The sequence below is a fragment of the Rhea americana genome, unplaced genomic scaffold (genome assembly GCF_003343005.1).
Source record: "Rhea americana isolate MKP2758 unplaced genomic scaffold, rheAme1 scaffold_13, whole genome shotgun sequence".
NCBI classification, from domain to species: Eukaryota; Metazoa; Chordata; class Aves; order Rheiformes; family Rheidae; genus Rhea; species Rhea americana.
Genome location: NW_028185372.1, coordinates 5,227,654 through 5,255,641, shown reverse-complemented (window position 1 = coordinate 5,255,641; position 27,988 = coordinate 5,227,654). Strand labels below are relative to the sequence as shown.

At 38.4% G+C, this 27,988-nt stretch overlaps 1 protein-coding gene across 1 annotated transcript in view; it reads left to right on the top strand.

Annotated features, from left to right (window-relative positions):
* Nucleotides 1-27,467, top strand: part of HCN1 (hyperpolarization activated cyclic nucleotide gated potassium channel 1) — a 194,224-nt gene extending 166,757 nt beyond the window's left edge. Inside the window, exons 8-10 of the mRNA XM_085297700.1 lie at nt 5,397-5,637; nt 24,099-24,263; nt 26,432-27,467. Coding sequence (XP_085153826.1) covers nt 5,397-5,637; nt 24,099-24,263; nt 26,432-27,240 — 1,215 coding nt within the window. The 3' untranslated portion in view covers nt 27,241-27,467. The remainder of the gene's footprint in view (nt 1-5,396; nt 5,638-24,098; nt 24,264-26,431) is intronic.
* Nucleotides 27,468-27,988: the final 521 nt, after the last annotated feature.

Genomic DNA, 27,988 nt, shown 5'->3' with positions numbered 1-27,988 from the left:
TTTTTTCCCGTAGTTCTGCCTTAATCAGTATCCCARTAATTCTTCCGTTGTGAGTTATTGCTAGGAGAAAAAACAACTTTCTCAATAAGGTGCCTTATTCCTTTCAGTGACCAGGAAATTAAGACTGCTTCAGTTTCTTATTCAGTTCTTTCTCCTTTTAAAGCAGAGTGTTAAGGAGGGACACTCAGAAAAAGAAAATGCGTTGTTAAAGCTATGCACCAGATTTTCACAGTACTATGTAGAAGTGACCTAATGAACCTATTTTGATGTGGCCATCAAATATGGCCTACRTATAAAAAGAACATGGTTTTTCAATGGAAGTAGACAACCAAAGTAGATTTACTTACTCAACTAGAATAGTGGACAACCTTTCAGACACACAGATCTTTCAAGAACTTCTTCTACTTTTTCCAGCTACAACTTTTTCCAGTCAGTCTAGAAGTACTATCTCAATCTAAAAATCTTGTCCTGAAGCAAACATCGTAAAAACTCTTACAGGTGCCATCAGAGAAGTAGCAAGTACTTGGAAGGTCTTAGCGTCTGCCAAAAGAGTGTGTTTGCGATGTAATTATTTTATCACTCTAGCCAAATTGTCATGTGTTCAACAAACTCTTGRTTTAGCTAACATCTTCTCTATTGCACATTTGCTTGCATGAAATCCATTTGAGACAGTGTACCATGATACATAGGACAAGACTGTTTTTCTATAGGAAAACAGTTTAAAAATACACTTTGTCTAGACCAAAATTATAGAATGCCATATCCTCGTAATAGTTTACCTCTCCAAATATTTTCTCTGTGGTATCCTTTTTTGTTTCAATTCCTTCATTCCTTAAGTCTGTAACAGCTGGGATCTGAGCGAGATCCTAAGAACTTGGGAGGAAGTTGTCCACCTCATTTTTCTGTTCTTGTAAATCTGARTCAGCTTGAACAGACTGAACAAAGCACCAGCACGGGCAGGTTATAAGTGTGCGTGAGGCTGCTCTGGTGAATGTCAGCCACATGCATCTTCTGTGGGATGCTCTTTAGACTGTGGGTTGCCAGAATACTTCCGAGCCTAGCTCCCCCTTCCTGCACCCCTGTTACTCTCTCTCCTTGCCCTAGCTGTGGSGGAGACTGGTGTGAGTGCTGCCCTGACCTGGAGCACCGTGCCCGGCTCTCGTCCACAGCTGCCTTTCCTCCAGCTCTCTAGCACTGTGTYGTACCAGGCACAGTGCTGGCCAGGGTCACGTCCTGGTTACCGCTAAGSCAGCTTGGTGGTTGCCTCTGTAAATGTGACATCTTCAGACACACTGGAGCAGTCATGCGTAAGTGGTAGGTATACTGAGTGATAATTTTTGATGATTTATTATCACCTTGAGAAAATGGTCAGGAAGCCCAGAGTGAGTAATASAGGTAGAAGGAGCTAGTGTAATTACCAAACTTAATCTCTTACATAAAGCAGACTGTAGCACCTCCGATTTAGTTCTTATGTAACAGAGATCAATATTTGAACTAGATCAACACTTGCTCCATTTAGGTCTGAATCATTCTTTCCCTTTAACCAATTTAGCAATATAATGCATTCCTAATCCTTTCCYGGGGCTTCACTTCGTATTCTTGGTGTAGAGGTGAAGACAGAAGCTTTATTCTAATTAAGACATAATTTTGTGGGACATAAGCTGGTTGCAATCAGGCTCCAAAGAATTAATATGTGTGAAAGATTTTTCTTTGCAGAGAAAAAAGTAACTTTTATTTTGATAGTTTGTTCTTCTGTTACYTTTAAAACACCAAACTGTTTCTCCTAGTGTTTTCTGAATTACATAAAACATGGTTAATAATCTTTACTGTTTCTTTCTCCCTAAGATGATATTTAAAGTAATATATGAGAACTTGAAATTGCAGCACTGCCTGTGATTAAGACTCACAGGAATGTTTTTTACTTATTCTGAATGGTCTTCTATTTAAATTAAAGAACATTGTAGAAAAACAAAGCACTTAAAAATGACACATTTCCTCTCCCTCAGTAATTTTCCACCTTCTAACATCTTAAATAAGGAAAGTTTGTACTTCAGCATAAACTTTCACAGAAAGCTAATCAATMAAATCAGTACATTACTAGAATATAATGGCTGAAATTACCACAGTAGGGTAGTTGTACAGCTTGCTCATAGTTTCCTTAGGCAACTCAGACTGAGCAGACAAGGTGTGTGTATATGTGGATATATCTAGACATAGATTATATAGCAAGAGAGAAAGGTGGGTGGAAACTGTATCCTGAAGAGGAAATGAGGTTCGAAAAGTGAAATTCCTGTGACTGGGGTGTATTTTGCTGTGTTTCCCCAGAAGAGAGCAATTCCTTTCTTTCTGGGTTTGGATAGGTCTGGGCAGAGGAATCAGGCAGGCCTGAATTTACACCTCTGTCTGTGCTGTGCTATAAAGTTATTAAAATATGTTACTTACAACTTTTTTTTTGATTTCCCTTTTATTTTCTTCATCTGCTCCACTTTTCAGTTCTTATTCTAAATGCTTGTGGCCAGTTTCTGTGTTCCCATGCTCTCACTCTTTCAGAACTTCAGTTTCTCGATCTCTTCTTCRAAGTAAACCTTCCTGACTCTTTTGCCCATTCTTCTAGGTTCTTTGCATTTCCTTTTTTTGTTTGCCTCCCATCCTCTTTCTCTCAACAATACTCCACCTAGTTTTCTCTTTCTGATCATGACTGTAGTTAAACCTTTCGCTCTCCCTACCTTTTCTGTGTTTTTTCAGTGGCTTCTTACAATTTCAGCTCAATTTTTCTTTTTATTAGCACTTTCCTTTCTCTGTCTCCTAGAGGTTTCACTTTGAGAAACAGAAAACAAGCAGCAAGTCTACTCAGAAGTCCCTGAGCAAGGCAGGAAAAGTAATAGTTGTTGGCATCAGCCAAGTGTGCAGATGGGCAGTCTCATACAGAATGGAGAAGGTAGTTTAGGGCTCCTCTGCAGTGCCACCATGCTGGGAGTAGTGGGAGCAGAGAGTAACCTTTCCGTGCCAGAGAACCAGAGGCTGAAGCTTTAACTGAGAAAGGAAGTTCCTTGTTACCTATTTAGATGAGAACAGGCTTTTCCTCCGCCCTTAGAAAAACAAGCAAGTCAAGTAGGATCTCTTTTAAATATTTATCCTATCATACAGCACGTATTTAAGGGATAACYAGGGACTACTCCTCCTGACTTAAAGAGTCAGCAGAATTTATTGATTATAAATACCAGTGGCAGTATCAGGTAGTTCACACCTTGCAGAGCTATTGTCTGAGATTATTTTCRGATTCAGGCAAACAGCACAAATCTTGTTTTTATTTTTCTGCTTGTTTTTACAGACAAGGAGACTAGACCCTTTCTTTTTTCTTAAGMTGAGATTCTGAATATCAAGCACACAGATAGTAATACCATAGTAGATAGTAGCACCAGGAGTACCTGTGTCTTTTTCCGTACTCAGTGGGAGTCATAGCCAGACTGTTCTTTTCTATAACGAGGAGCCTCCGTGTCGTTATAAATCTCAGTGCTTTTTTCATCCCATCTTTTCTGGCTTGCATTCCTGCTATATATTCTTCTACCTTTCAACTTTCCTGCAGCCCTACAGAAGTATACTCTTGTCTCAGATCCTTCTCATCCTGTCTTAATCCAACACCTTTACAATTAGCTGTGAATTACGTACATGGTGCAGTGTTTCAGGCATGATAAAACCCTCATAAGAAGGGGACCTATGGCAATCTGAGAAGGTGAGAGAGAGAGGCAGTACACTGATGAAAGGAGAGTGTTATTCTATTTCCATTGCTCATAAATAATTCTCAGATAAAATGTTCTTGATGAAGCCATATTCCCACTGAATTCAGTTGGAGTTTACCGATTGACTTCAAAGATGTAACATCTTACTATTCATTCACTCCCTTTAATCCTATAATTCTGGAATTAAATCTACCTTAAATGATAATTATATAAAGTTATATAATTTATGCATGTCCTTCGCTCATTCCAGAGGAAAAAAAAAGGGAAGAAAAATCATATATAGTGTGTAATTCAGTAGAGAGATGTGATGTTATTGAGACCAAGGTCAAAGGGAATTGCTCTATTGCTCCTCGTCAAGAGTCAGTGTTCACTTCTGCTTAGAGACACTTCTATTTCCACCTTGTCATTATATAATGACACTTCCTTGAGGTATTGTCAGAAGATATTGTAGGTCTCTCCTAGGAGTAGCAAAAGGRAGTATTTTTACTTTTTTTTTCTTTTTTTTTAATGGAGATAACTGCTTTCTGCTTCCCTTGTGCCTARTGATACATTTTGCTTCACATTATTTTTCCACTGGATTTATTCTGAAAGGACGTAATTTTTCTGGGAAAGGTTGTTGTTACTTCACTCTTATATCATGCGCATGCCTCTAAATGCCTCAGTAGCCCCACCTCCTTCTCTGATGGCAGGAGACTGAATTGAAGAGCYCATTAAGCTTTTGTTCTTATGATTAAAAATCTGTGGAATTATCTGAATTCAGGAGGGTCAGGACAGAGACARTGTCAGCAAACTGGACACCCAAAAGTCTACGGGCCCTGATGGGATGCACCAATGAGTGCTGAGGGAGCTGGCAGATGTTATTGCTCGGCCAATCTCAATCATCTTTGAAAGGACATGGAGGATGGAGAGGTGTCTGAGGATTGGAAGAAAGCCAACGTCATTCCAATCTGCAAAAAGGGCAAGAAGGAGGACCCAGGAAATTACAGGCTCTTTGGTGCTACTCTCATGTAGATGTGCTCAGAGTTAGCTCTGTAAATATAAATAGTCTTGGTGGGAAACACCTTGTTCCTGTAGCACCTAGGTTTAGTGATATGAATTAAACTCTGGGATGGGAATTTTCCTGTTGCTTTCAGCTGGCTCCACAGCCAACAATAATGTATATTTATATTACCACTGCAGTTGCAGCGGTATTTGCAGTTACTATCAGAAAGATCTTACTGGTGTAATATTTAAAAACATGGGGCTAAACTTTCTTTTCTTCCTGGCATAACTTTAACAGAACTATTGCAGCCCAATCTTATCCATATTCTTTTACAAGTTAGCAGCTAGTGTAATTCCTATTAATTTTTTATCTTTCTGTCACTTTTTCCTTGACAGGCAAGGAGAATAATAAATAACCTGTGACAATCACCTGAAAAAGACAACATTTGACCTTATTAAAACAAATCATTACTGCACTGTTGTTTCAATCACTTCACTAGAAACAGATGAAAATTTAATGAAAAGACTGAAAATTAGTCACAGAAATCAAAACAGAAAAATTCAATAAGTGCATAAAAATTTCTCTATGAAAAAAGCAGAAAGTCTTTTTTCATTGCCCATCGTAATGTATTTATTTGCTGACTATTGTTATCCTTTTTTTTCCTTCCCATTTAGGAGATTGTCAACTTCAATTGTCGCAAGCTGGTTGCTACAATGCCTCTTTTTGCTAATGCAGACCCAAATTTTGTGACTGCCATGCTGAGCAAGTTGCGGTTTGAGGTGTTCCAGCCTGGTGATTATATTATCCGAGAAGGGGCTGTGGGTAAAAAGATGTATTTCATTCAGCACGGTGTCGCTGGTGTCATCACCAAATCCAACAAGGAGTTGAAGCTGACAGATGGCTCTTACTTTGGAGGTGAGTAGGAAGAAAATGAATGATAACATTGAAGTGAATTCACTAGAATAAAACATGTTGAAATATCAGACATGTAGAGACATCAGAATAAGTCTGCTGAATGTCTGTTTCCTGGGTAATTCCAAAGGCAGGGAAGAGTGCATTAAGTATTTCTGAATAATACATTTTGAGTCTGCTTGCTATTGAAAGCATAGCTATTGAAGATGCAGAAAACCTTCCTGAAATAATTCCTTCAGTTAAATTGTCCTGAATTTTGAGGTGATTTTGAATTAAGATTGCTATTATTTAACAGGCAGTATTTTGATAAAAATATAATAATTAGCACAGTAACTTTGYAACTACTTAAAGGTAAAATAAACAGGATTCATCTTCTTTAAAAAGAAATAAAAATTTTAGACATAAATAAGACATACTTCTAAAAGGTAAAAGTCACTGTGAGAATTACAAAATTTGTGGATAAAAGATCATTCATTATATATATGGGATATTTTGCTGTTCTTCATGAATATTTCAGACTATTATTAGTGCATTTTTACTGAATTTTAGCATGCAGCATTGATTAGCATTCCAATATAATAAAGTATAAGAATTTGTACTCCCTCTTTGAATAGATAGCTCTCTGACAGATGTATTAATGAGAACCAGACATGAATTTTAGTAAAAATTAAATTCATCTTGTAATGCTAATAAAAAATAAATTTTCATTTAGATGGCATCTGAATATTCATATTTGGATGAAAGTAATCTTTTTTTTTTACATATAGCAATTGACCGATATGAAAATCATGCTCCTGTGATTGTAAATTATCTTTGTGGAACAGAATAGGTGTCTGCATCTTAGAGTAGCAGCAAGGCTGATTTCCAGAAGCTGATTGAACATTTGTGGATACGGCCCATGACAGATACAGTTAGCTGCTTTTTTTAGTAATTTTCTGTTGAATACTATGACTCATCTCAGAATTGAGTTAAAAGCCTTTCAGAAAAAGTTAAATTGAAAGCCTAATCAGTGGCATTTAGCTAGTACACTGAAGTGGAGAGCATAGAAAAGTGACTCGGGCTCAGTGTTTGAATTGGGCTGTAGAGTTACTCAACTAATCCCATTTTAGAATAATATACTGAAACAACTCCTGGTGATCTGGCCAACAGGTCTTGTCACTCTGCAGTAGCCTTTGCAAGGTGATTTGTACCAGTATTTATACCAGCTGAAGTACTTTGATAAAGAAGTCTTGTGCTTATCCCACAGACTTAAACTGTAGGTGCTGAAGAGAGGAGATTAAGGAGAAAGAGAAGGTAAATACTGAGGATGAAGAAACAGAGCAACCTTGGTCTTGGTCTCCTATATGCTTAGCAGTGCTCCAGTTTATGAAAATGAGTTTGCAAGAGCCTGTGTTCTGAATCTGGCTGTAAAACTCCTCTGAACCAGCAGAGGATCAGAGGAGATTGCCATATGAAAGTATTTTACATAACTGTCAGCCTGTTGTTACAGTCCAAACGACTGCTGAGCTCATCCTGTTCATCCGCTACCCTTCTTAACAGGAATGCATATAAAGAATATGGATATTGCCATTTGCAATATCCAGACATCACAAGAACTTATTACACGTACCAAAGTAGCTATGCTCATGCACACCGTAGGGACAGGTGTAAAGAGAAGGGCAAGTGTGTCTGATACATCTGAAATGGGAAGTAATAGCTACTGCTGGATGTAGCTGGGAAAGGAGAAGGGAAGAAAGGCGAGCATATGGGGAGAAAAAACCTGAGAAAGAAAGTGCCCAAAATGTTGCAGCTGAAAAGAGAAGAAACAAGTTACACATCTGATAACTGCTGATTGAAAAGGTTCAGCTTATTAAAGCATAAAAAAATTCCAACKCTCTTTAGAGAACCGTGTATCAGATTCTAAGGGGAGCTTCCTGACCGGAGTAGCCAAGGATATGTCTAAACAGCAATGTCAACACCAGACAAAGCACACACACTGGAGAGAGGCAGGAAATGCTGTGTAGTGGAACAATAACAAGCCAAAAGATSATCTGTGTTCAAATCCAGACTGATCAACCCATTTTTGCCCGATTAAGACATGCAAAGTCTRAAGCTGAGATACCATTTAAGAAGCTGCAACTTGTAACTTCAAGTTATTACTTATAGCCCTCAGCTGTAACCCAGTAAACGTGTATAAATGCTCCAGCCCAGCACCTATTGCCCAGAGAAATTAAATGTTAGATGTTGGACGGGTCCCAAAGCATAGGCTTCCTAGGGACCCTGGATCTGGGGATTCAGGAGAGGTCCCTAGAAAGACAGCCTTGCCTGAGAAATCACACAGGGTGCCACAAATATCCAACCTTGTATTTGAAATATGTTTATCACTTTGCAGTATTTTAAACTTTTAGGATTGATACCATTGTATCAATTCTGACACCCTGGTGTTATTGAAAAACTGGAGGTTAGTGTGAAAGCCAAGATTTAAGATTTAAGAGCCATAACAGTGTTAGCAGAATTTGGGAGAGGTTTGAATGGAGACTGTCAGGAGAGTGAGTGCCTGCAAAATAGAAAGTTGAGGGGAAGCAGTTGAAAGTTTGAGAACTGAGATGCTGATGAACATTTAAATTCTCTGGCCTGATCTTTGTTCTTAATTAAAAACCACCCTTCCCTATGGATCTGGGTGTTTTAACAGTCTCATGTGAAACTAGCTAAACCTTACAATTGCTTAGAMATTCTTCTCAGAAAGAATGCGCCTGGCTAACCATTAATGGAATTGATTAATCAAATTGCATTTCACCTCTGCTTTAGATTCTCAGCTGATTTTAAGGGAAGTGCAGGGTGTTGCCTCCAGATAGCCCTCCAGAGATCTGGCCTTAACTACCATCAGTCTCTTTCCTCATCGGGACATACTGGTTCTCTGTGCAGGGAAGGAGTAAGTACAAGGCAGCAGCCACAGAGGCATTGTGGTTTGTTCCTTGGTATTGCTGGGGAAGACCATCCCTTGGCTTTTATATGCATTCACAAATCTACTCTTGAGCTTTGTGTGCAGAAACATTTTTGGCCCAGCACAATGTAGGATGCTGATTTTCATCCCAACATTTATTTTTCACACTGCTAATTGAAGGATATGATCATCCTACAAATCTATTCCATTTAAAAAATATGAATTTGAAAGTAATTTCTGATATGATTCTTTCTGCCTTCCCGTTCTTCCCTCAAAATTTTGATGGGATATACAAAGTAGACGTCAGGGAAAACTGCCTTGAATAAGGCGGAAATGCTGACTGATCTATGCTCCATCAAATCTGTAGTCAAGATACCAAAAAAACAGTATCCCCTAATTACTGGAATAGCAAAGTAGATGATAAATATATTCAGAAAAAAGTGTGATTTGAGTCTGATTATGTTCTTTTAAACACTTGCAGTAATGACCACAAAGAAAATCTTTTAAAGAGATTGTCATAAATTATGTATTGAATAGACACAGATCAGTGGAAGGATTGTTTCATAAAGATTTAGGAGTGTCCATTTTCCTTTGCCTTTTACTTGCATTTAAAAAAACAGTAACTTTAATTCTTCAGTGCCCTACCTTGTAGACCCCGTCCTCCTATGACATGCTTGCCTGGGTTTTTATAGAAGGAGCAAGAATTGGGCAATGGAGCACATGACAGTATATAGTCATCTATATACTGTCAGTATATATTAGTTCAGTTATATAGTCATCTCCACATCAGTGAAATGATGTAAACCATAGGTACCAGCAGAGAATTCCAAGTTTTTAATACTCTATACTTATTTTCATTGGTACAGCATTTCCATATCTTTCAAGCAAATACAGCAATATTCAGTTTTCCTAAAGATCTTTGTGAATTTCTGATGACTTCCTTCACTTTTCTCCCCTGTTTTCTAAAGTAGTCTCCACTTCCCCGGTATTAACAATGGGATTGGACTGACACCGTTTGCAGCAGAGGTGAAACAAGGTGGCCACCTTGAAATGAAAAAAAATGAAAATTATAACATTCACTTTTAGCTGTTTGTGTAGGGCAGGCAGAGACATAAAAATGTGAACAAGAAGGATCAGGAAAGAGTTGATGGTCAAGAGAAAGTGGGCTGTGTTAGCACCTAGGAGAAATAGGGGAAGTCAGAAGAGACTGGGGAGCAAGATAAGGTCAACAAAGAGATGAGGACTGTGTGGGCAGAAGTCAAGTTGTGAGGGATGCAAAGAAATTAGGGGCAGAGAAAGCAGGATTGCAGGGCAATGTGGTGGGCATGAGATTGATGGGAAAGAAAAGGAAATGCAAGGAGCAATACACTGTGTCAACAGGACTAGGCATCCAGATGACAGAAAGTTGGACTCTGCTTGTCACTTAAGGAGGCAACAGGAGGGTGCTTATGCTTCCCCTTTTCAAATGATAGATAGGGAGATTTGACTACACTTGTGTTTGTAACTCGGTTGAATTGTAAGCCTGAGATAAACTCACTTGAATTCAGCGCTCCTGTGAAGGAGGAGAAGAATCAGGAAGCGGATGAAAAGCTGTAAGCAATTATATTTTGAGGATGTTATGACTGCTAAATTATTTATTTGTTTTTGTCTGATTTAGGATTTTGAATATCTGGAGTTTACAGTACTCAAAGTTAAGTATATAGCAGTGCAGAATGAGACCCCAAATCTTTTCGTTTTGTCTTTTTGTCTCAATACATATTTCTCTTCCTCCTCTCTAATAACTCAGTATTTCGAGCTCTTTAATGTTTTAACCATGGTAGAAGATAGTAGGGAGGAAATTGCTGGGTTTTGGACCTATCAGATCTTTTTCTCTGAATGCCAGATGATTGTTTCAGAAATTACTAAAAGACGTTTTTATAGTAGGAGAAGTGACTAGACAGATTGTTTATTTCTTCCTCACTAGACAAATATCAAATTGATAAAAGGCAAAGGTTTTGAAGTCTTTGCAGATGAAGCACAAGAATATGAGTCACTTACTTATAGAGAAGCATATAGTGCATAATTTACTGTGGTTTACAGAGCAGAAATAATATTTTAATATTTCTAATGAGCCTAATACTAATTATAGTTACATTCATTCATATAAACTGGTGTAATACCACTGATACCAGTGAATTCTGATTTTTGCTAGAGTAAATGTCATCAGAATGACTGCATAACCTTATTATATATGTTGACGATTCAAAATGTCTCAGGAGTAATAGCAACAACAAACATAGGGGAGCGTTATCATACTTACTTATTAAACAGAAGTTTATTTTAGTAGAAGAATTTATTTCTAACAATTCCTTCCTCTTACTCTGCTGGTTCTACATATGACTCTTAGGGCTCCTTTAGTCATCACTATAAGATTTTGTTTTCCTGACCCAGACACTTTCTTCAGTCAACAGTGTCAAAGGCAATGCACCTGATCATCTTTATTCCTAGCAAGTGTGTAAAACAGCACAATCTTTTCTCTCCTTATCATACTTACCTGCTTTTTGTTGGAAGGAATCAAGGCCACAGACAGTTTGGTCCAGTTCAGTAAAAAAAAAGCAACCAGTTTCTGAAAATATGGTAAAAAATGGCCTTTCCCTGTAAAACTGTCTTTGCACAGCTGCTTCACAGTGCCCTATGAGCTGTTCCTTTTGTTCGTAGCTCAAAATGTTCTGTTTCCRTCTTCCATTCCTACCAGTCCAAAGGCTTTTTTCTCTGGACCTTACTACCACGCTTCTGCATATTCCTAGCCCCTGCCCTGGAGTCTGCTGGTGTTCACATCACTCCCCTACAGGGAATGCCAGACTCTTGCTTGGAAAAAGATGAGAATAGGTGCAGTATGCCATTTTATAACTCGCTGATTGTTACCACTGCGAGCTGGCATAAAGGTTAAAGCTGTCCCAAAGCTACTGCGAAGTACGTTGATGAGCGGGACTGGTTTCATGACGTCCCATTTCCCTTCAGCTGCCAGCTCTGTGGAATCAGAGGAAATAATCTGAGCGTGCAGCCCTGATCCAGTTAAGCATGGGCTGAACTGCATTTTGTGCTTAAATGGTGCGTTAGATTGAGGCTGACGCTCCTGCAAAGAGAAAAAAAGGAATAAATCCACCACTTTCCAACCAATAAGCCTTAAGCAGAACTTCCAGAAGGAAGATTTCTGGGAACACAATCAGGTCTCTGCTATCACTGCCTTTGCTTTCTTGCTGGTGGATAGATGCCTGACTAGTCACTGTGGGTCTCATCCTGCTCTTCCTGAAGTCTCTGGCAAAATTGTCCCTCAACCCCAAAGAACACAAGATAAGGCTYGTGTCCCTACTATCTTTTCCATTCTCCATCTGTTTTCCCACCTGTGTTTATACAGGATTTCCTGGTGTTATGCCACTTGGAGTAGCTCAATAAATGAGCCTGTAGACTGACTAAAACCCACATTGATAAGAAAGATTTTTTTCTAAGAGCTTCCACATATGTTGAACATGAGGAGGTACATGTGATTTTTTAAAACTCCTTTTATGACACCTGTATGAGATTTGCTGAAGGGGAATTTGAGTATTGCATATTGCATGATCCACTTCTTGCATTCTAATAGGAAAAAATACATGTTTTATTTTAATCATTCAGAGGCAGACATCATTAAATCTGCTGAATGTAATTGCTCATGTAGCAAAGTTACATATAAAGCAGATATTCATCCCTATTTTGTAGAATTTGGAGACATATTACAGCATCTTCTCTTTTTGTGATTATTTATTATAGCACTGGTATGTCTATGCAGTCCATGGAATACTTTGTATTTTAAAATATTTTTTTTTGCTTAAATTACTGAATACTGTTTTAACAGTTATCCTTCCATACTTTAAAGTCTAATAAATTGTATCTTGGATTTGCTTCAGCTTGTAGAAGGTCAATTAGACAGAACTACTTTGACCTACCTATTATTTATGGAGCTTTTCTCCATTTCAGAACAGCAACTGTCAGTATACTTTAGACCAGTGCAGTGGAAAATAATACCATGGGAAATGTTGAGTCACTTCAAATTATATTTTGCCACTTCTTTTTTTTTTTCTGAGTACACTGTAGGTATTTCCTTTGACTGAGGTACTTTTAAGCATTTGCAGTATAATATTGATTATAGACAGAGAAAATGCTGCTAAAGTGCTCTGTTGCTCACTGCTTTACACCTTGTAATTCGTATATGGACAACACGATATGATACCGTTTTACATTTTSCAAAAATAGTGTATATGGCTACTCATTATTCAAGGTGCTGATGAATTAAGTCTCTCAGTATTCATGCCCCAATCCGGCAGCATATTGACATACATAATTAATTATAAGTGCTTTTTCTGAAGTGAGCTTATTCATATTCTTAATGGCAAGCATACAATTAAATGCTTTAAGGGAGAAGGATATCATATCTCCATACCAACTCATTCATAAAATAGTTTTCAGATTAACAATACTGATTTCTAAATCATTGCCGTTTTTCTAGAATTATTGCCTGCATGGAGTCCTAAAAATGAAATATCTTTTTGGCACAGACCAGTTTGCTGTATTGGTGATACAATTTCTTTAGCATGATCGTGGCATAGCACAATTTCTTGTGCTGCATCATGACTTTTTTTAACATCATAATTTATAAAAAAATAACATGCAGTCAGAAGAGCTTTTTGCTATTTGGAAAAATTACTGTTCTAAAAGTCTAAGGCATGTTCTAAAAATTCAGAATGAAAATAATGTATTCTGCCATGTCAGAATGTAGAAGTTGGTTTAGTTTTAAGAGTTCTATTAATTAATAATAATTAAAACTTGTATTAGAATCACAGAATCAGTAAGGTTGGAAGGGACCTCTGGAGATCATCTAGTCCAACCTCCCCGCTCAGCAGGGTCACCTAGAGCATGTTAGACAGGGTTGCATCCAGGCGGGTCTTGAAGATCTCCAGAGAAGGAGACTCCACAACCTCTCTGGGCAATTTGGTCCAGTGCTCTGTCACTCTCACAGTGAAGAAATTCCCCCTCACGCTCAGGCGGAACTGCCTGTGCTTCAATTTCTGCCCATTGCCTCTTGTCCTGTCACACAGGACAACTGAAAAGAGTTTGTCCCCGTCCCCCTGACACCCTCCCTTCAGGTACTTGTACACATTGATCAGATCCCCCCTCAGTCTTCTCTTCCCCAGGCTGAAGAGGCCCAGCTCTCGCTGCCGTTCCTCACAGGGCAGGTGCTCCAGCCCTCTGATCATCTTTGTAGCCCTACGCTGGACTCTCTCCAGTAGCTCCATGTCTCCCTTGTACTGGGAAGCCCACAACTGGACACAGTACTCGAGATGAGGCCTCCCCAGGGCTGAGTAGAGGGGCAGGATCACCTCCCTCAACGTGCTAGAACACTCTTCTCAGTGCACCCCAGGAGAAAATTGGCTTTCTTGGCCACAAGGGCACATTGTTGCCTCGTTGTCAGCTTGTTGTCCACCAGCACTCCCAGGTCCTTCTCTGCAGAGCTGCTCTCCAGAAGGTCAGTCCCCAGCTTGTACTGGTGCCTAGGGTTATTTGCCCCTAGGTGCAGGACTCTGCACTTGCCCTTGTTGAACCTCACGAGGTTCCTCTCTGCCCAGCTCTCCAGCCTGTCCAGGTCTCTCTGAATGGCAGCACAGCGCTCAGGTGTGTCAGCCACTCCTCCCAGCTTGGGATCATTGGCAAACTTGCTGAGGAGGCACTCTGTCCCCTCCTCCATGTTGTTCATGAATAAGTTGAACAGGATGGGACCCAGTACTGAGCCCTGGGGGACACCACTAGCAACAGGCCTCCAACTAGACTCCATGCCACTGATGACAAGCCTCTGAGCTCTGCCTTTCAGCCAGTTCTCAATCCACCTCACTGTTCACTCACCTAACCCACAATTCCTGAGCTTAGCTAGGAGGATGTTATGGGAGACAGTGTCAAAAGCCTTGCTGAAGTCAAGGTACACAACATCTACTGTTAGTATTTAACAATATAAACAATAGTAACAACTATACTAATAAAAATTTATGCTATCTATATAAAATACACTCCAGACAAAATTATAGTTACAGTTCTGCAAAGTCATGACTAGTATAAATAACTTTTAATTTGGTCTTTATGAGTAATATGCAACCAAAATGTYACATCAGTATACGTTGGAAATCTGAGGTGAAAAACACAGATAACCCAGAATAATATTTTGCAAATACCTTCTGTTTTTACAAGAAGAATTCGATCCAAATATTTAAATCTCCAGAATTCAGAACTGACAGACTCTGATCATTTGTCTAATAATTTAGTGAAAAAAGTGTAATATTTTTATAGTTCATGTAAATTCAACTTGAATAGTTTAATTTTAAACTGTTTTGTTTGCCAAAACCAAGATGACAAGAGCATAATACTGAATATGTAAGGAATTCAGTGGTTGTTTCCAACAGGGAACAGGCATCCATCTGAATAAAAGTAGGCACAGATGAATGGAACATAGTCACTTTTGGCTTTTGACCCAGCCAGTATGATACCTATGTCTTTATTTAGGTACTTAGTTATTGGAATCTGAGCTTAATATTTTTAAAATGTTTTGAAAATACAATGAATACTAGACAAATTATGAACTTTTCAAGGTAATAAATGGAGTATGTTCATCATAGTAAAAGAAGCCTTTGATAAAGTAGAATAGGAATGTATGGAAGCAGGATGTAGCAATGTTTCTGCCTCTGTTTGCTCTAGTCATGAAACCAGCGGCCACAGCTATTTGCAGTATCTCCAGATAGGAAGAATAAAAGGCAAGTCAGGATAAAACATAAAATGGCTCTCTGGGCAGCCACTTCTTACAATTGCAATTGTATTCTAACAATTGATGTAAAAGTAATTACAACTTGATGTAAAAGCAATTACAACTAACTACCTTTCTGGGGAAAAAAAATACTTTCAATCTATATTAAACAGATTATACTGAGATAAAATATATCACTATTTACCTTACAAGAAGTATGAGGACTTACAAAAAAATCCAATTATGTATCAGTCTTGTCAAAATTACAGAAGTCATTATAGAATGACTAAAAATGGATGGGTTTATAGAATTCATACCTGCCTTGAAAATTAATTTATACTCAAAGTATATTTTTCTGTATCAGAATTTATCTATATCACATTAGATAATATTTTAAAGGCTCTGTCAAGTTGTTTTAATGAATTTCACGTGGTAATAATGAYACCTGTGCTGAGCAAGTCTCAAAACATCCAAATTAGTAGCATGTTATMATGCTGTTTTTGTCAAATCCGCTACAAAGTAGTGTCTTAAGCCTTATTCAAGGAAAGACTTATTTAAAGAAAGAGGCTTCTCAGAGGTTGGTAGCATAAAAGACAAATTTGGATCAAAATAATAAAACCAGCATACTTTRATGCTTATTGTCAAACTCTAAGTAAATATGAAAAGTTGGTTACACATTTACAGGCATTTTTAAACAGTAAGAATTCCTCCATAAATCCTATCAAAGTTGGGGTTGATTTGGGTTAAGGAACATTAGGCAATTCTTTTCAGAAGAAWGATCTTTTTCCTCAGAAAACTGGTGATACTTCCAATGAAATAAATGTAACTCTTTGCCAATTATAACTGCTACCAAAAAAATAAGAATAGACTCTCTCTAATTAACCATATTAAGGCTTTGATATATATACCAAGGTTAAGCAAATGAGAGCTTGTGAGAGAGACCTGGAGGGAAAATAGTAATGGAAAGAAATTTAGCAAAAGGGCAGATCGTCCTGCACTGTGTGTTAGATCAGAAACGTTGTTGTGAAAGGCCCATAAAGGCTACCTGTCTCCTGCTGCTTCTAGCTCATCTCTTCTGAAGAGTCCTTCTTATCTCAGAGCCGCTTTGGAGACAGAATCTCCTTTTAACACGCAGTGATCATGTCCAAAGGATAAGATTCTGGATGAAAAGGACCAATACAATACTTTTGTGGGAATGCTGATATCCCTTTTTACCTGCCATTTTTTTTCTTGCTGAATACTCTTCTTAAGGGTCAAAAAGAATTAAAAACCTAGTTATTACTTGCTGACTGTTACTCAGTAGCGTAAGTCATCCTCAGACTTTGAAGCAAACGTTCTCTTCAGTCCCTGTTTCACTCTCTTCCTCTCTTCAGATACAGAAATGATAAATACAGAACATCCTCTCGATGGAGAAATTATCCAGGCTGGTAAGGTTGCTGGCATGGAGGGACAGATGTTTGCAGACAACGGTTGTATTCTTAACTTGCAATGAGGGGAGAATGCCACCAGCCAGTACCAATGAGTCTCTAGCTTACTAAATGAGATAAACTTTTCCATTTTTTTATTGCTATATTGATACAGATGTAATTCACCTCTTTGTAATCTTTTTTCTACTACAACCTTGCTGATTAGGGCACATTTTCCATTTCTTTTATTTGCCCCATTAAATTAAATAAAAAAATAGACAGTGAACATGCCTAGAGATCATCTGTCAAGGATTGGAGAGCCATAAATTCCAAATGACTAAAAACAARCAATAAAAATGTGAAAGAAACCAACCCATTTTCTTTTCTCAAATAGGATAACTATATAAGGGCAACAGCCATCACAAATAGTTAAATGTAAGTTAGACTTAGGTAAAGAGTTCAAAAAGTGACAGGAGACTGAAATTGAGCCTTTAAGGAAATTGTTTTGGATCCTGAATTGTAATTGGTCGTGTTCAGTCCCCCCTCAAAATAGTAACAGCTCAGAGCCCCGTATCCAGACCCTCCCTTAGGAGCTCTGCCTGTGGTGGAGGAGCCTGTAAGTCTGAAGGTAGTCTTGCGACTTACAGACAGCAGGCTTCGAAATGGAGACGGTCATGCAGGCAGCATGGGCTATTGCTTGCTCTAACAAACTCAAGCTGTCTTGTGTGTAACTCCATATTTAGTGCTTACACAGTCAGAGAAGGTATAGTTTTTGTATATCTTTCTTTCTTCTCAGTTCTTTTCGACAGTCCAGATTACAAACCTGACTTCAAACAGCAGTAATTTCCTCGCTTCCTCCTTAAGTTCTCTCTTTTGCTGCAGTAATGTTCTTATTGAGGAGTGATGGAGTGATTGTATTTTAAGGTTTCTTAAATACAGGACTGGACACATGCATGTTACCTGAGCCTTTTCATTTCCATCTAGTCCATAGATCTGGATTTGGGGGACATGAGTCACTTTTTTTTYCCCATAATCTTGATTACTGTGAATGTCAATATTGTTTTACAAAATAAATGCAAAATAAAATCTGCACAGTTATCTGGCATAGTATTTAATCACTATTTTGGAGAAAATAAATCACTGGTACTAATTAATTGATGTAAGCTACATTCTGACTGTAATCAGAAGACCTACTGTTATCACATTAAGTGTCTATAATGAAGGGCAGCATATCCCTGGATTTTCCATTTTGTGCACTAGTGATAATATATTGGAAGATAAAAGGCTATATTAAAAGGTTAGAAAAAATAGTTAAAGATGGATGTATTTGCTGTTTTTAAGAGCTTAAAAAGGAGACACACATACAGAAGTACATACTAAAGCAATCTAATTTTTATCATATGAAACAGTTTCGCTCTGTTTTCTGTATTAGGAGTGATTAAATCAACACAGAACTAGGAAACAGTTCTCCTTCTGAAAACTGTGGTGTCTCAAGAAAATTAGTCATTAAATTTTCTTGAATTGATTGAAGTTTATATGGTCCTTTGCTAAAGAAAAAATCTCTCTCACGTTACCTTTTGTAAAGCTGGGATAAGAGCACCCTAGGCTAAAAGTTATGGTCCCTTCCTGTGACCATCTTGCCATTTAGCTAGTGCCATTTAGCTAGTCTGTGGTCAGTGGACAACTTCAGCAGCTTGAGGGAAGAACTATTGGTCTTAGCACCATGCCAAAGAGTTGCTGTTATGAAGAGCTAGTTTAGAAAAGCAGAATAACCTAAATCTGGTAGTTCTGGGAAACTTACTCTGAAGGCATGCAGAACTTTTCATGAAAAGATGTGAAAGCCTGSTTGAATCAAACAAGCCATCATACATCTAAGTTCTGTCCATAATACTTTAGTTATTGACTATTATTTAGTTATACTTATTGTTTTCTATAAAATAAACAGGAGAAATCTAATCCACTGACCTGTTCTCTTAAAATATTCTGGAATGGGTTAGCCTGACTGACTCAAACCTTTAAATTGCTTTGATTTTCTGTCTTTCTTCTGCTGCTAAAAGTTGCCATATGGTCCAAATAGTTGCTTGCCTATTTACACAGCAATGTGTACGCCTGCTACATGATGAAACAGCAGTTCCCTGCTGAGGAACTGAAGCAATAGTCAGCTGTCCTCAGCTGGAAGGACACTCTTCATTATATCCTACAATATTGAGTCTGTGACAGATGATGAGAAACCTGCTATAGCTTTGGAAAGGTACAAAGCCCTTAAGAAACTTCTGGGATTCACAAATGTGTAGAACCTGCTAATTATTTTTATATTATTTTAATATGGAGAGCACTATATGACTAACATATTAATTAACCAATTTAATACTACAACAATTAATTGCTGCACCTAGAAAAGTGAACTTTTGTTTTAATTCTAGTTTTTGTGTCCCTGCAGAACAAAGCTGTGCATACAATATTAATTCACTGTAYTATTTAATATTCTACGTATTACTATATACTATTCTAAACTAAGAAACATGTTCCATGCAGACAAGACCAGTCTGGTATCCTTTAATGAACCAGCTAACTACGTATTTCTAACTCYTTCCTGTATCAGGATAATTTATCTGTTTGTGGACATATTTTGTGTGCAAGGCAACTGTGTGTTGGTGGGGGTGGTGGTTTTGAGTTTATTTTCAATCTCTAATCAAATGTGAATGTGACATAGAAAGTTGAGTAAYTACATTTGGAGTATAATTTATATGGGAAATGAACTGAGAGATAATGGATAGATGCYACACTATCAGATAAGCACTGTACTGCTTCCCAGAGAAAAAAAGTCTTTTCATAGATCTCCCATATCCCCTGTTGTTTTCTCTAAGAAAAAGATGGCTAGGGATCACACAGCAACAGGGGGAAAATTAACACCCAGAATAGCATATTGATATATTTAAGAACTGTGAAATTCGTCTCAGTTGGTACCAAAGCTCTGGCCCTTACAAAGAGCTGGCTAATGCTAATTCTTCAAAAGTCATCATATGGGCATGTCATTCATCCTCATGCAGGTTCTCCCATATCAGTCTTCCTCACGTCTGTCTTTCAGGTATGTASAACTTCCTAGACAGAGTTTTCTGTCACTAGTGCAGTAATAAAATGCAATCTGTAGATGTCCCATTTTACACAACAGAGATACAGACTTCTTTGMAAGGTTTTGCAGTTCTAAAACCTGAGGCTAATGTTCCTGCAGAAATACTGCCATGTATGTGTGCAACTGATATGTTGTTGATCRGTTTGATTATTAGGCTAATAACCTTCCAAACAAGCTTAGCTTCAGACTTTCATCACAGCACTTTTTATTTCARTGTCTGTACAACAGAATGTACTTGGAAATTGTGCCATTCTCCATATTCTACATTGTTCTGCAGAAAAGATCTGATGTGCCAGCAGAACATAAATTGTGATTTTCACATATAAATTGATTGCATTTGTATAAAATATGGACTGTAGGAACAAATGAATGCTTTTAGCATTGCTTAGTGCTTTCAAATAGGCATTTCTGATTAATGTAGTGATTGACATTTGTTTTAGAATGTTCCAGGGAACAGTTGTCCAAAGAGATCATATAATTAAAGTAAAACATGCATTGGAGTTGAATTACAGGTTCATTGCAGTCTCATACATAATTACTAATTGGAATTGAAGACATTCTTAGATTTGGAAAGGAAAGATAAAAGTGTTTGACACTTTTAAAGTGTCAGCATGAAGGCAGTGCACCATGCCAACCACAGATGGGAATATTAGTGAGTAATATGCTACAACCACTTTCTTTTTGTGCTAATAAAGAACATTGTTTGTCCAAGCTGTYTGAAAATAGTTCATGGCCTTTGTGTTTCACTGCACACTCCTGTGCTATTGTTTGTATTTCTTAGTCCATTTAAATTAATTGAACATCAASGAGAGCATAATTGTTGAGGGCACCTGCTGTACTTGATGCCATTAAGAYTTATTTTAAATGTCTTGTGTATTTTCATGATTCTGTTCTCTTCATAAAGTCTATTGTTTATTTATTTGTTGAAAAAAAAGATTTTGATTTACTTAAAAGAATACAAGAGTTTAATAGGAACAAATATTTTGGCAGTCTGTATTCTTGCTCTCCAGTCCAGGTAAATGAGATTTTATATATTATCTGTTTTATTATGCTTGAGAGTTTATCCTAAGCAAATAGCTAATAAGATGACATGAACTCAAATGCAGAACATAACTAACAAGCATGTTAGCACCATGCTAAACAAGCACAGCGTACAATTGATGTCATTAATATGTATGTCAAAGCAATATAAATGATGTATCAATGACTATAGTAAAAATCAAATTCACCAAGAAACATTGCCACAAATGCATTTCWTGGATTTTCGTCTCATGGTGACTGCCTGGACTTGAAGGTAGGTATTAGAAGCCTTCCCAAAGACATTCTTCAACCAGAAGTTGTGGATTGACATAGGATTCTCAGAATAGTGATTCTTTCAAGTCCCATTACTCGAAAAGAATAGCGGAAGAGGAAGAAAGGAAACAAAATAATGATATTTATTGCTGTAGCATCTCCAAATTCCACTGACCCTTTTCAAATCCAGAACTGTTTCCTATGGCTTTCTTCCAGTTTTGTTGTTCCTGAAGTCATCTAAAATACAGTGATCTTAGAACAAGTCATTAAACGAGTAGTTTCTACATTTTGTTTGCATGTAATGGTTTTTAAACTCAAGTACTTTTATTTGCTGAGTACAGCAAAAGACCGCTCCATATGTCTTTAATATTGCCTGCGGCTATTTTAAATGAAAAAAGCTGAAAATCAAGAGGTCATTATTAGTCATACAGATTTTCCAGCTAGTTATCCGTAAATCCTACCATGGATTGTAAAACTTTATTCTATTTGAGATATAAGGAATGTCTTAGGAAGTGGAGCAGATATTTGCTGCATTTAACTGCTTCCTTTGGGCAAAATGATCTTTTGTGTCCTGTAAGGAGAATATAGTGCTTTCAAGCAAAGGAGCAGGGGTCATCTGATTTAGGGAATGGAGGAGGAAGTACCAACTTCTATTTGATCTGGCTGGTTCTTTACAGTAGCTGTTTCATGGGAATCAGGTTTTGTAGGTCAAGACTCTAATAGTAGTCATTAGTCTTTATAACTTCTTCCCAAAGCTGTAGGAGTTTCTAACTATATTGTATGTTAGTACTAGTCCCCACTAATGTACTTTGGTTTATCCACTATTATTTAAGCATCTTATCCTCCAAGCCTTCAGAGCAGGTTAGCTTGTGGGCAGGAAATTATCAAACCTACACTCTGATGTGCAAGGGAGGATGACATTTACTCTTTTCTCATTGCACCTGGAAGAACCTATGCTTCTTGAGGAGACAAATGCATGTTAGATTATACATAGAATGCATATATGTTCCATGTAACTTTCTTCAAAGCTAATTAGAATCTTTCTTTAGATTTCACAGGATTTTAGAACTGCAATTCTGGTGTGCAAAATCTGCAGAGTTTTGATAAAAATACTTTCTAGATTAAATTCTTCAACAAAAATCACCAGGGTTCTTTAGATTCTAGATTAATAAAAATGTATTTTGTTAAGAACAAAAAGAAAGAAAGAACTACACTAAAGCTTTACATTTGAAGTAAAGCCTACAGAATTCCTTACTTTGCTAATTATGAATATTTGTATTTCCACACTTCCTGGAGAATTACAGTTTCTGACAGATATACAGGCAAGTTAGGAGACAGTTTCCTAGCCCACTCCTAGTACTTAAAGAGCTGAAACCAAACATGAACTCACTGCTCTTGGCCACTAGAACTGGGTAGGGAAACTATTTCCCACCATGTCTGAGCCCTAGAATTGTTGTATCTCAATGTTTTCTCATTCCCAAACCTGAAAACAGGATTGACACAAACATTTCTTTTTGCATTTGACTTTTTAATTTTGTTTTGTAATTTAATACAAAATAACTTCAATGTTATGTAAAATACTCATTGTGATCTGAAAGAAATTTTTTTTGGGGGGTGGGGGGAAGGGTAAGGATGGATAGACAATTTGAACGAAGTTTCCAAATTGTTTTTCATTGAGAAGTCTTCTGCAAACAGCTTCACTTCTAGCTAACTGGAATATCTGATGAAATATGTTTCTAACTGACTTTACCTCATGTAACATTGTGTTGAACATTGTTATTTTAGGCAATACTAAACTTCACTTAATTTTCTAATGGAATATCTGATGAAATATGTTTCTAACTGACTTTACCTTATGTAACATTGTGTTGAACATTGTTATTTTAGGCAATACTACACTTAATTTTCTAATGTAAATTTTCATTGAAAAGAGAGGTGAAGGTGAGGAAAAGAATTCTATATTTTAAAGGTTGCATATCAGAAATATTGTGAGTTTGTCAACTTTATAGACATGAGAGGACTAATAATTATACAATATGTCTGAATACTGAACATTTTAACTGGAAAACTTTCCTAGGAGGAATTCATGCATCTCTCTCATTCCAGCCTAAATGTTTTGTTATAAGCCTATGATGCTGATCTTGGTTTTTATCCTGTAACTCTCTTTGTGTAGGTTCAAGAATCATCAATTGCAAGATTGGGGCAGGTTTGGGGGGACTCTGTATGTGGCCCTGGTAACCTGTGTTCCACAATGATGAATTCCAATTGGAAGCACTTGCAGAGAAAGTCTACTAGACTGGTCAAATGGGGTTTACCGTAAGAGAGGTTAAAGGGTTGTGTTGTTTAGCCAAATGAGAAGAAAAGTCTAACACGATCAGCTTACTCTCTGAAAATACTAGAGCATAAAAAACAAGGAGAGAAAGCACTTCTGTACCGAATATATTTTTTCTTTAAATAGTTCTTATATTCAAATATCATTATATGATGTACTAGATTAGTTTAGTAACTCTGTTGAATGATTAAAGGAATTAGTCTTTTATGTCAGCTGAATATTTCCGACAAAATCAAGAGAATAATTTGGATTAACTGGATCAGCAAACCAAGTTTGATAGCTGATAGATTATTTCTTACAACTTAAAGAAAATTTTTTTTTAGGTTTGATAGAATCAGTCTAGACTGATAAAAACTATAAGCAGATCTCTTAAAGTAGATTGGTTATTTTTTCAGAGCAGTAAAAATAGAATCAAACACCTTCACAATTGCCCTGCAACATTGCCTAAGCAGCAATAGAAAAATTGCCGCTGAGTACTGAATTAGTGTTTGTTAGCACTGAGTCKCTTCCTAGCTGTTCTGTTTCGCATGGTTCACTAACTTCGTTGTTTCCTGAATTTTTTGTCTCCACAGAGATTTGCCTTTTGACCAAGGGCCGTCGAACTGCCAGTGTTCGAGCCGACACATACTGTCGCCTGTACTCCCTCTCGGTGGACAACTTCAATGAGGTTCTAGAAGAGTACCCCATGATGAGAAGGGCCTTTGAAACAGTGGCAATTGATAGACTGGACAGGATAGGTATTATTTTTTTCTGTAACTAGAATTCTTAAAGCCTTTTTACTTTCTCTTTTCCTTAAGTTGAAAGATAAAATGCTCAGATTAAAGGCTTCTTAAAAATTTCAGTTGTTACACTGAAGTAGAAKTTCTGTTGATCTACGAATAAGATGTATCCAAAGAAGAAATTCTGTAAGACCACTTTTAAATAATGTAAAGCTTTGAATTTTAGAAAGCTCTCATATGCCTCAGACATTTATTATTTTATACTCYCATACACTTGAGGTTTATTTTGTATACTTTAATAATGATTAATAGTATTTATTAGTACTGTATATTTCTTTTGCTACTTCATAGAGTTTATGCAGTTTAGTGAGAAGTAGATGACATTTTCCTACATAAATAGTTTACAGATGATGTCTATAATGCTGGGAARAGGTGATCTTTCTCAGCACTCACAAAACCCATGTTTGTTGAAGTGAATTAATCCTTTGCAGCAGGGCTCTCATTTTCCTCACAACATGGGCACTGTTAGCATTGATGACTGCACACTGGAGCTACTCAGATCTGCTTGCAATCAGAAAAGCAGGCCAAAGATATATAAGTGAACCACAGAATGATACAGCAGATTATCAAAACAGGGTGTACAAAGTCTTCTTTTGTGCAAMCAGAGGTTCTGGACCTCTCTAACAGCACATACTAGATAAAATACGTGAGCTTCTGTAGGCAGAAGTGTACACAGGTTATAATTATTGATACTGGTTTTAAAACGCATCTCTGCAGAAAAAATTGTTCATTCCGTATGATACTGGTTCCTCAATTTCACAAGTAAATTTCAGTGTGAGATTTTAACCGCAGTTCCCCAGCAGAGCAATGCAACGCTACATGTATTAGYCTGAGCAACACCTCCTCATACAGATGCAGACATACAAGCATAGGTATATTAGTGCAGCAGCCAGAAGAATAAAATCATGGCAGATTTTGGTCTCTGATAAGCAGAAAAAGTAGCTTTAGTATAAAATATATTGATATTCTATTTAACCTAGAAAGAATAAAGAAATCAAATATGTATAYACTGATTTTAATAGATTTATGTCAGTATTTTGCAGATTGTGAACACTCAGTGCACTAAGTTTTTTAATCAAGACTATTCAAAGTCTCATAATTTGTCTCTTGAAACTTCCTGGAAATATAGACCAATCCTGAGAAATATGTACTTTAAAAATATTAGTAGTCAAGTCTAATCTACTCCTGGAACAGTGGTCCAATCTGAAGTGCTCTGGTTACAATAAAAAAATCTACATAGGACAAAAAAATAAGACGTAAACTGTCTTATATGAAAAAAAAAAATCCAAAGGAATTGTATTCCTGTACATCTGATGACACAGAAAAGTGTCTGCATCTTGCAGATACTGAGAGTCATCAAGCAAACACCATCCTTTGAGAAAACATCAGGATACAGCTTACAGCAATCTTTATTGTGCAGCCAGGTATCACATTAGCACTGAATTCATATTAGTTCACCAGCACTTAAAAAGATGATTTCTTGCAAGCTAGTGGTCATTGGTTACTAATGTCTAATAATTAGTTCCAGGGAATGTGCTAAGTGGCAGATGTATTTATAACTTATGTAACAGCTTAGTGTTCAGGGAATTAGGACGGTTTTGTAATGAGAGAGAAAGATGTTACACATGCAGAGCCTGGTTGCTTTTTCCACCCTGTTGTTCAGTAAATTACCATGGTTACATTTTTCCGAATAATTGTAGTAATAGCAGTGCACTCTAAGTGAAGAGGCACAGAAAGTTCAGGTATTTTTGAACAAAATGGTGCTATTAATGCATGCAGTTCTGGGGCAGAGAGGGTAGGAATGAGGCGTTCTTAAAGGCCGGGGGTGAGAGCTGCGTGCGCAGCGTGCAGCCCCCGGCGCGGCTCAGCGCCGCTCCGCAGCGGGGATCGGGCTCTCCGGTCCCGGGCACCCCGGGCGGCTGGTGCCGCGCAGCCGGCCTGAGCAAGCTGGGTTATGCTCTGTGCCCAGTGCTCGGCTTGGTGTTTTCGCAAGCTTTTCAGCGGCTCACGTGCCTCTCGGATAGGAGCTAAGATGCAGAATCAGCGTGAGAACCTGCCCCTGTGTCTCAGGCTAGCTCTTCTCCAAGCGAGGGCCCCTCGCTCTAACTCTTCTGCTCTTTGTAAAGGGAAGAAGAACTCCATCCTCCTGCAGAAGTTCCAGAAGGATCTCAATACCGGCGTTTTCAACAATCAGGAGAACGAGATCTTGAAGCAGATAGTGAAGCACGACAGAGAGATGGTGCAGACTATCGCCCCGGTTAGCCTGCAGCAGCTGCCGGCGCTGAACGCGAGCAGCTCCGCCGCGGCGCCGGCGGCGCGCGTCAGGACGCAGTCTCCTCCCGTTTACACGGCCACCAGCCTCTCCCACGGAAACCTGCACTCTCCCTCGCCCAGCACGCAGCCTCCGCAGCAAGCCGTCGTCCTCTCGCCGTGCTCCTACACCACGGCCGTCTGCAGCCCCCCCGTACAGAGCCCGCTGGCAGGCCGAACTTTCCAGTACGCCTCCCCGACCGCGTCGCAGCTCTCCCTCATGCAGCAGCCGCCGCCGCCGCCCGGCTCGTCGCAGAAGAGCGAGGCCCACAAGAGCACGCAGGCCCTTCACAACACTAACCTGACGCGGGAGGTGCGGCCCCTCTCCGCCTCGCAGCCCTCCCTGCCCCACGAGATCTCCACCCTGATGGCGAGGCCTCACCCCACCGTGGGGGAGTCGCTCGCCTCCCTGCCGCAGCCCGCGGCCGCCGCCGCCGCCGTGCCCCCGGCCGCCCCCCGGGCCACCGTGCCGCCGCGGGTCGCCCTCTTCCGACAGATGTCCTCGGGGGCCATCCCCCCGAGCCGGGGGGCCGCGCCGCCGCCGGCCCCCCTGCAGAGGGATTCTCCCGCAGTCTTAAGCACAGACCCCGAGGGAGACAAACCGCGGTTTGCGTCAAACTTGTGATCCCTGGCAGCTGTGAAAAACGGACTTTGTCGTGAACTGAGAATCGTCCCGGGAACTGTTTTAGCCTGTTTCCTGAYGTACCCCAGCAGTCTACTACGAAAAAAATACTTTAGACAGCTTTGCCCTACGTAACGAATGTAAAAATTATATATATATACACACACACATATATATATATAAAATATATATATATATCTGAAAAAAAGGAGTTAAGAAAACCTGTTTGAATTCATGTCTTCCTTTCTCGTARCCATTAAAGGCGTCTAAACTCTGCTGTGATATTATTTATTTTTAATGTGTCAACTCTAAAATCAGCCTAACCRATTTATTTATTGATGAACAGGTTTCCTACTTTCATGGGAAAATTGTCAACACAGTAACAAACTTCAAGTTTTAAGTACAACAAGTACAAAAAACAAAAAAATGAATCTAACAAAAACAGCACTGACTGGGTAATATTCTGGAACCTTCATTCTTTCATTTGTTCGTACACATTGTTAATAATTTCCTGTGAAGAATTCAGTTGTTATTTCCCATTGCATTTCATATTTTAGTGCTTTCCATTCGGGATTAGGTTGAAAAATAAATATATTGCAAATATCTGCAGTCAAAAGGCTGGCACTAGCACTCTTCTGGATAGGCTGTAATCTGAGAACATGTAAACCATTCTGTTGTTTCAGAAAACTGGGTGGACTTCAATCTTCACGTTGCTAAAGACTTTTACAAAGACTATAAATAATTGTCATTG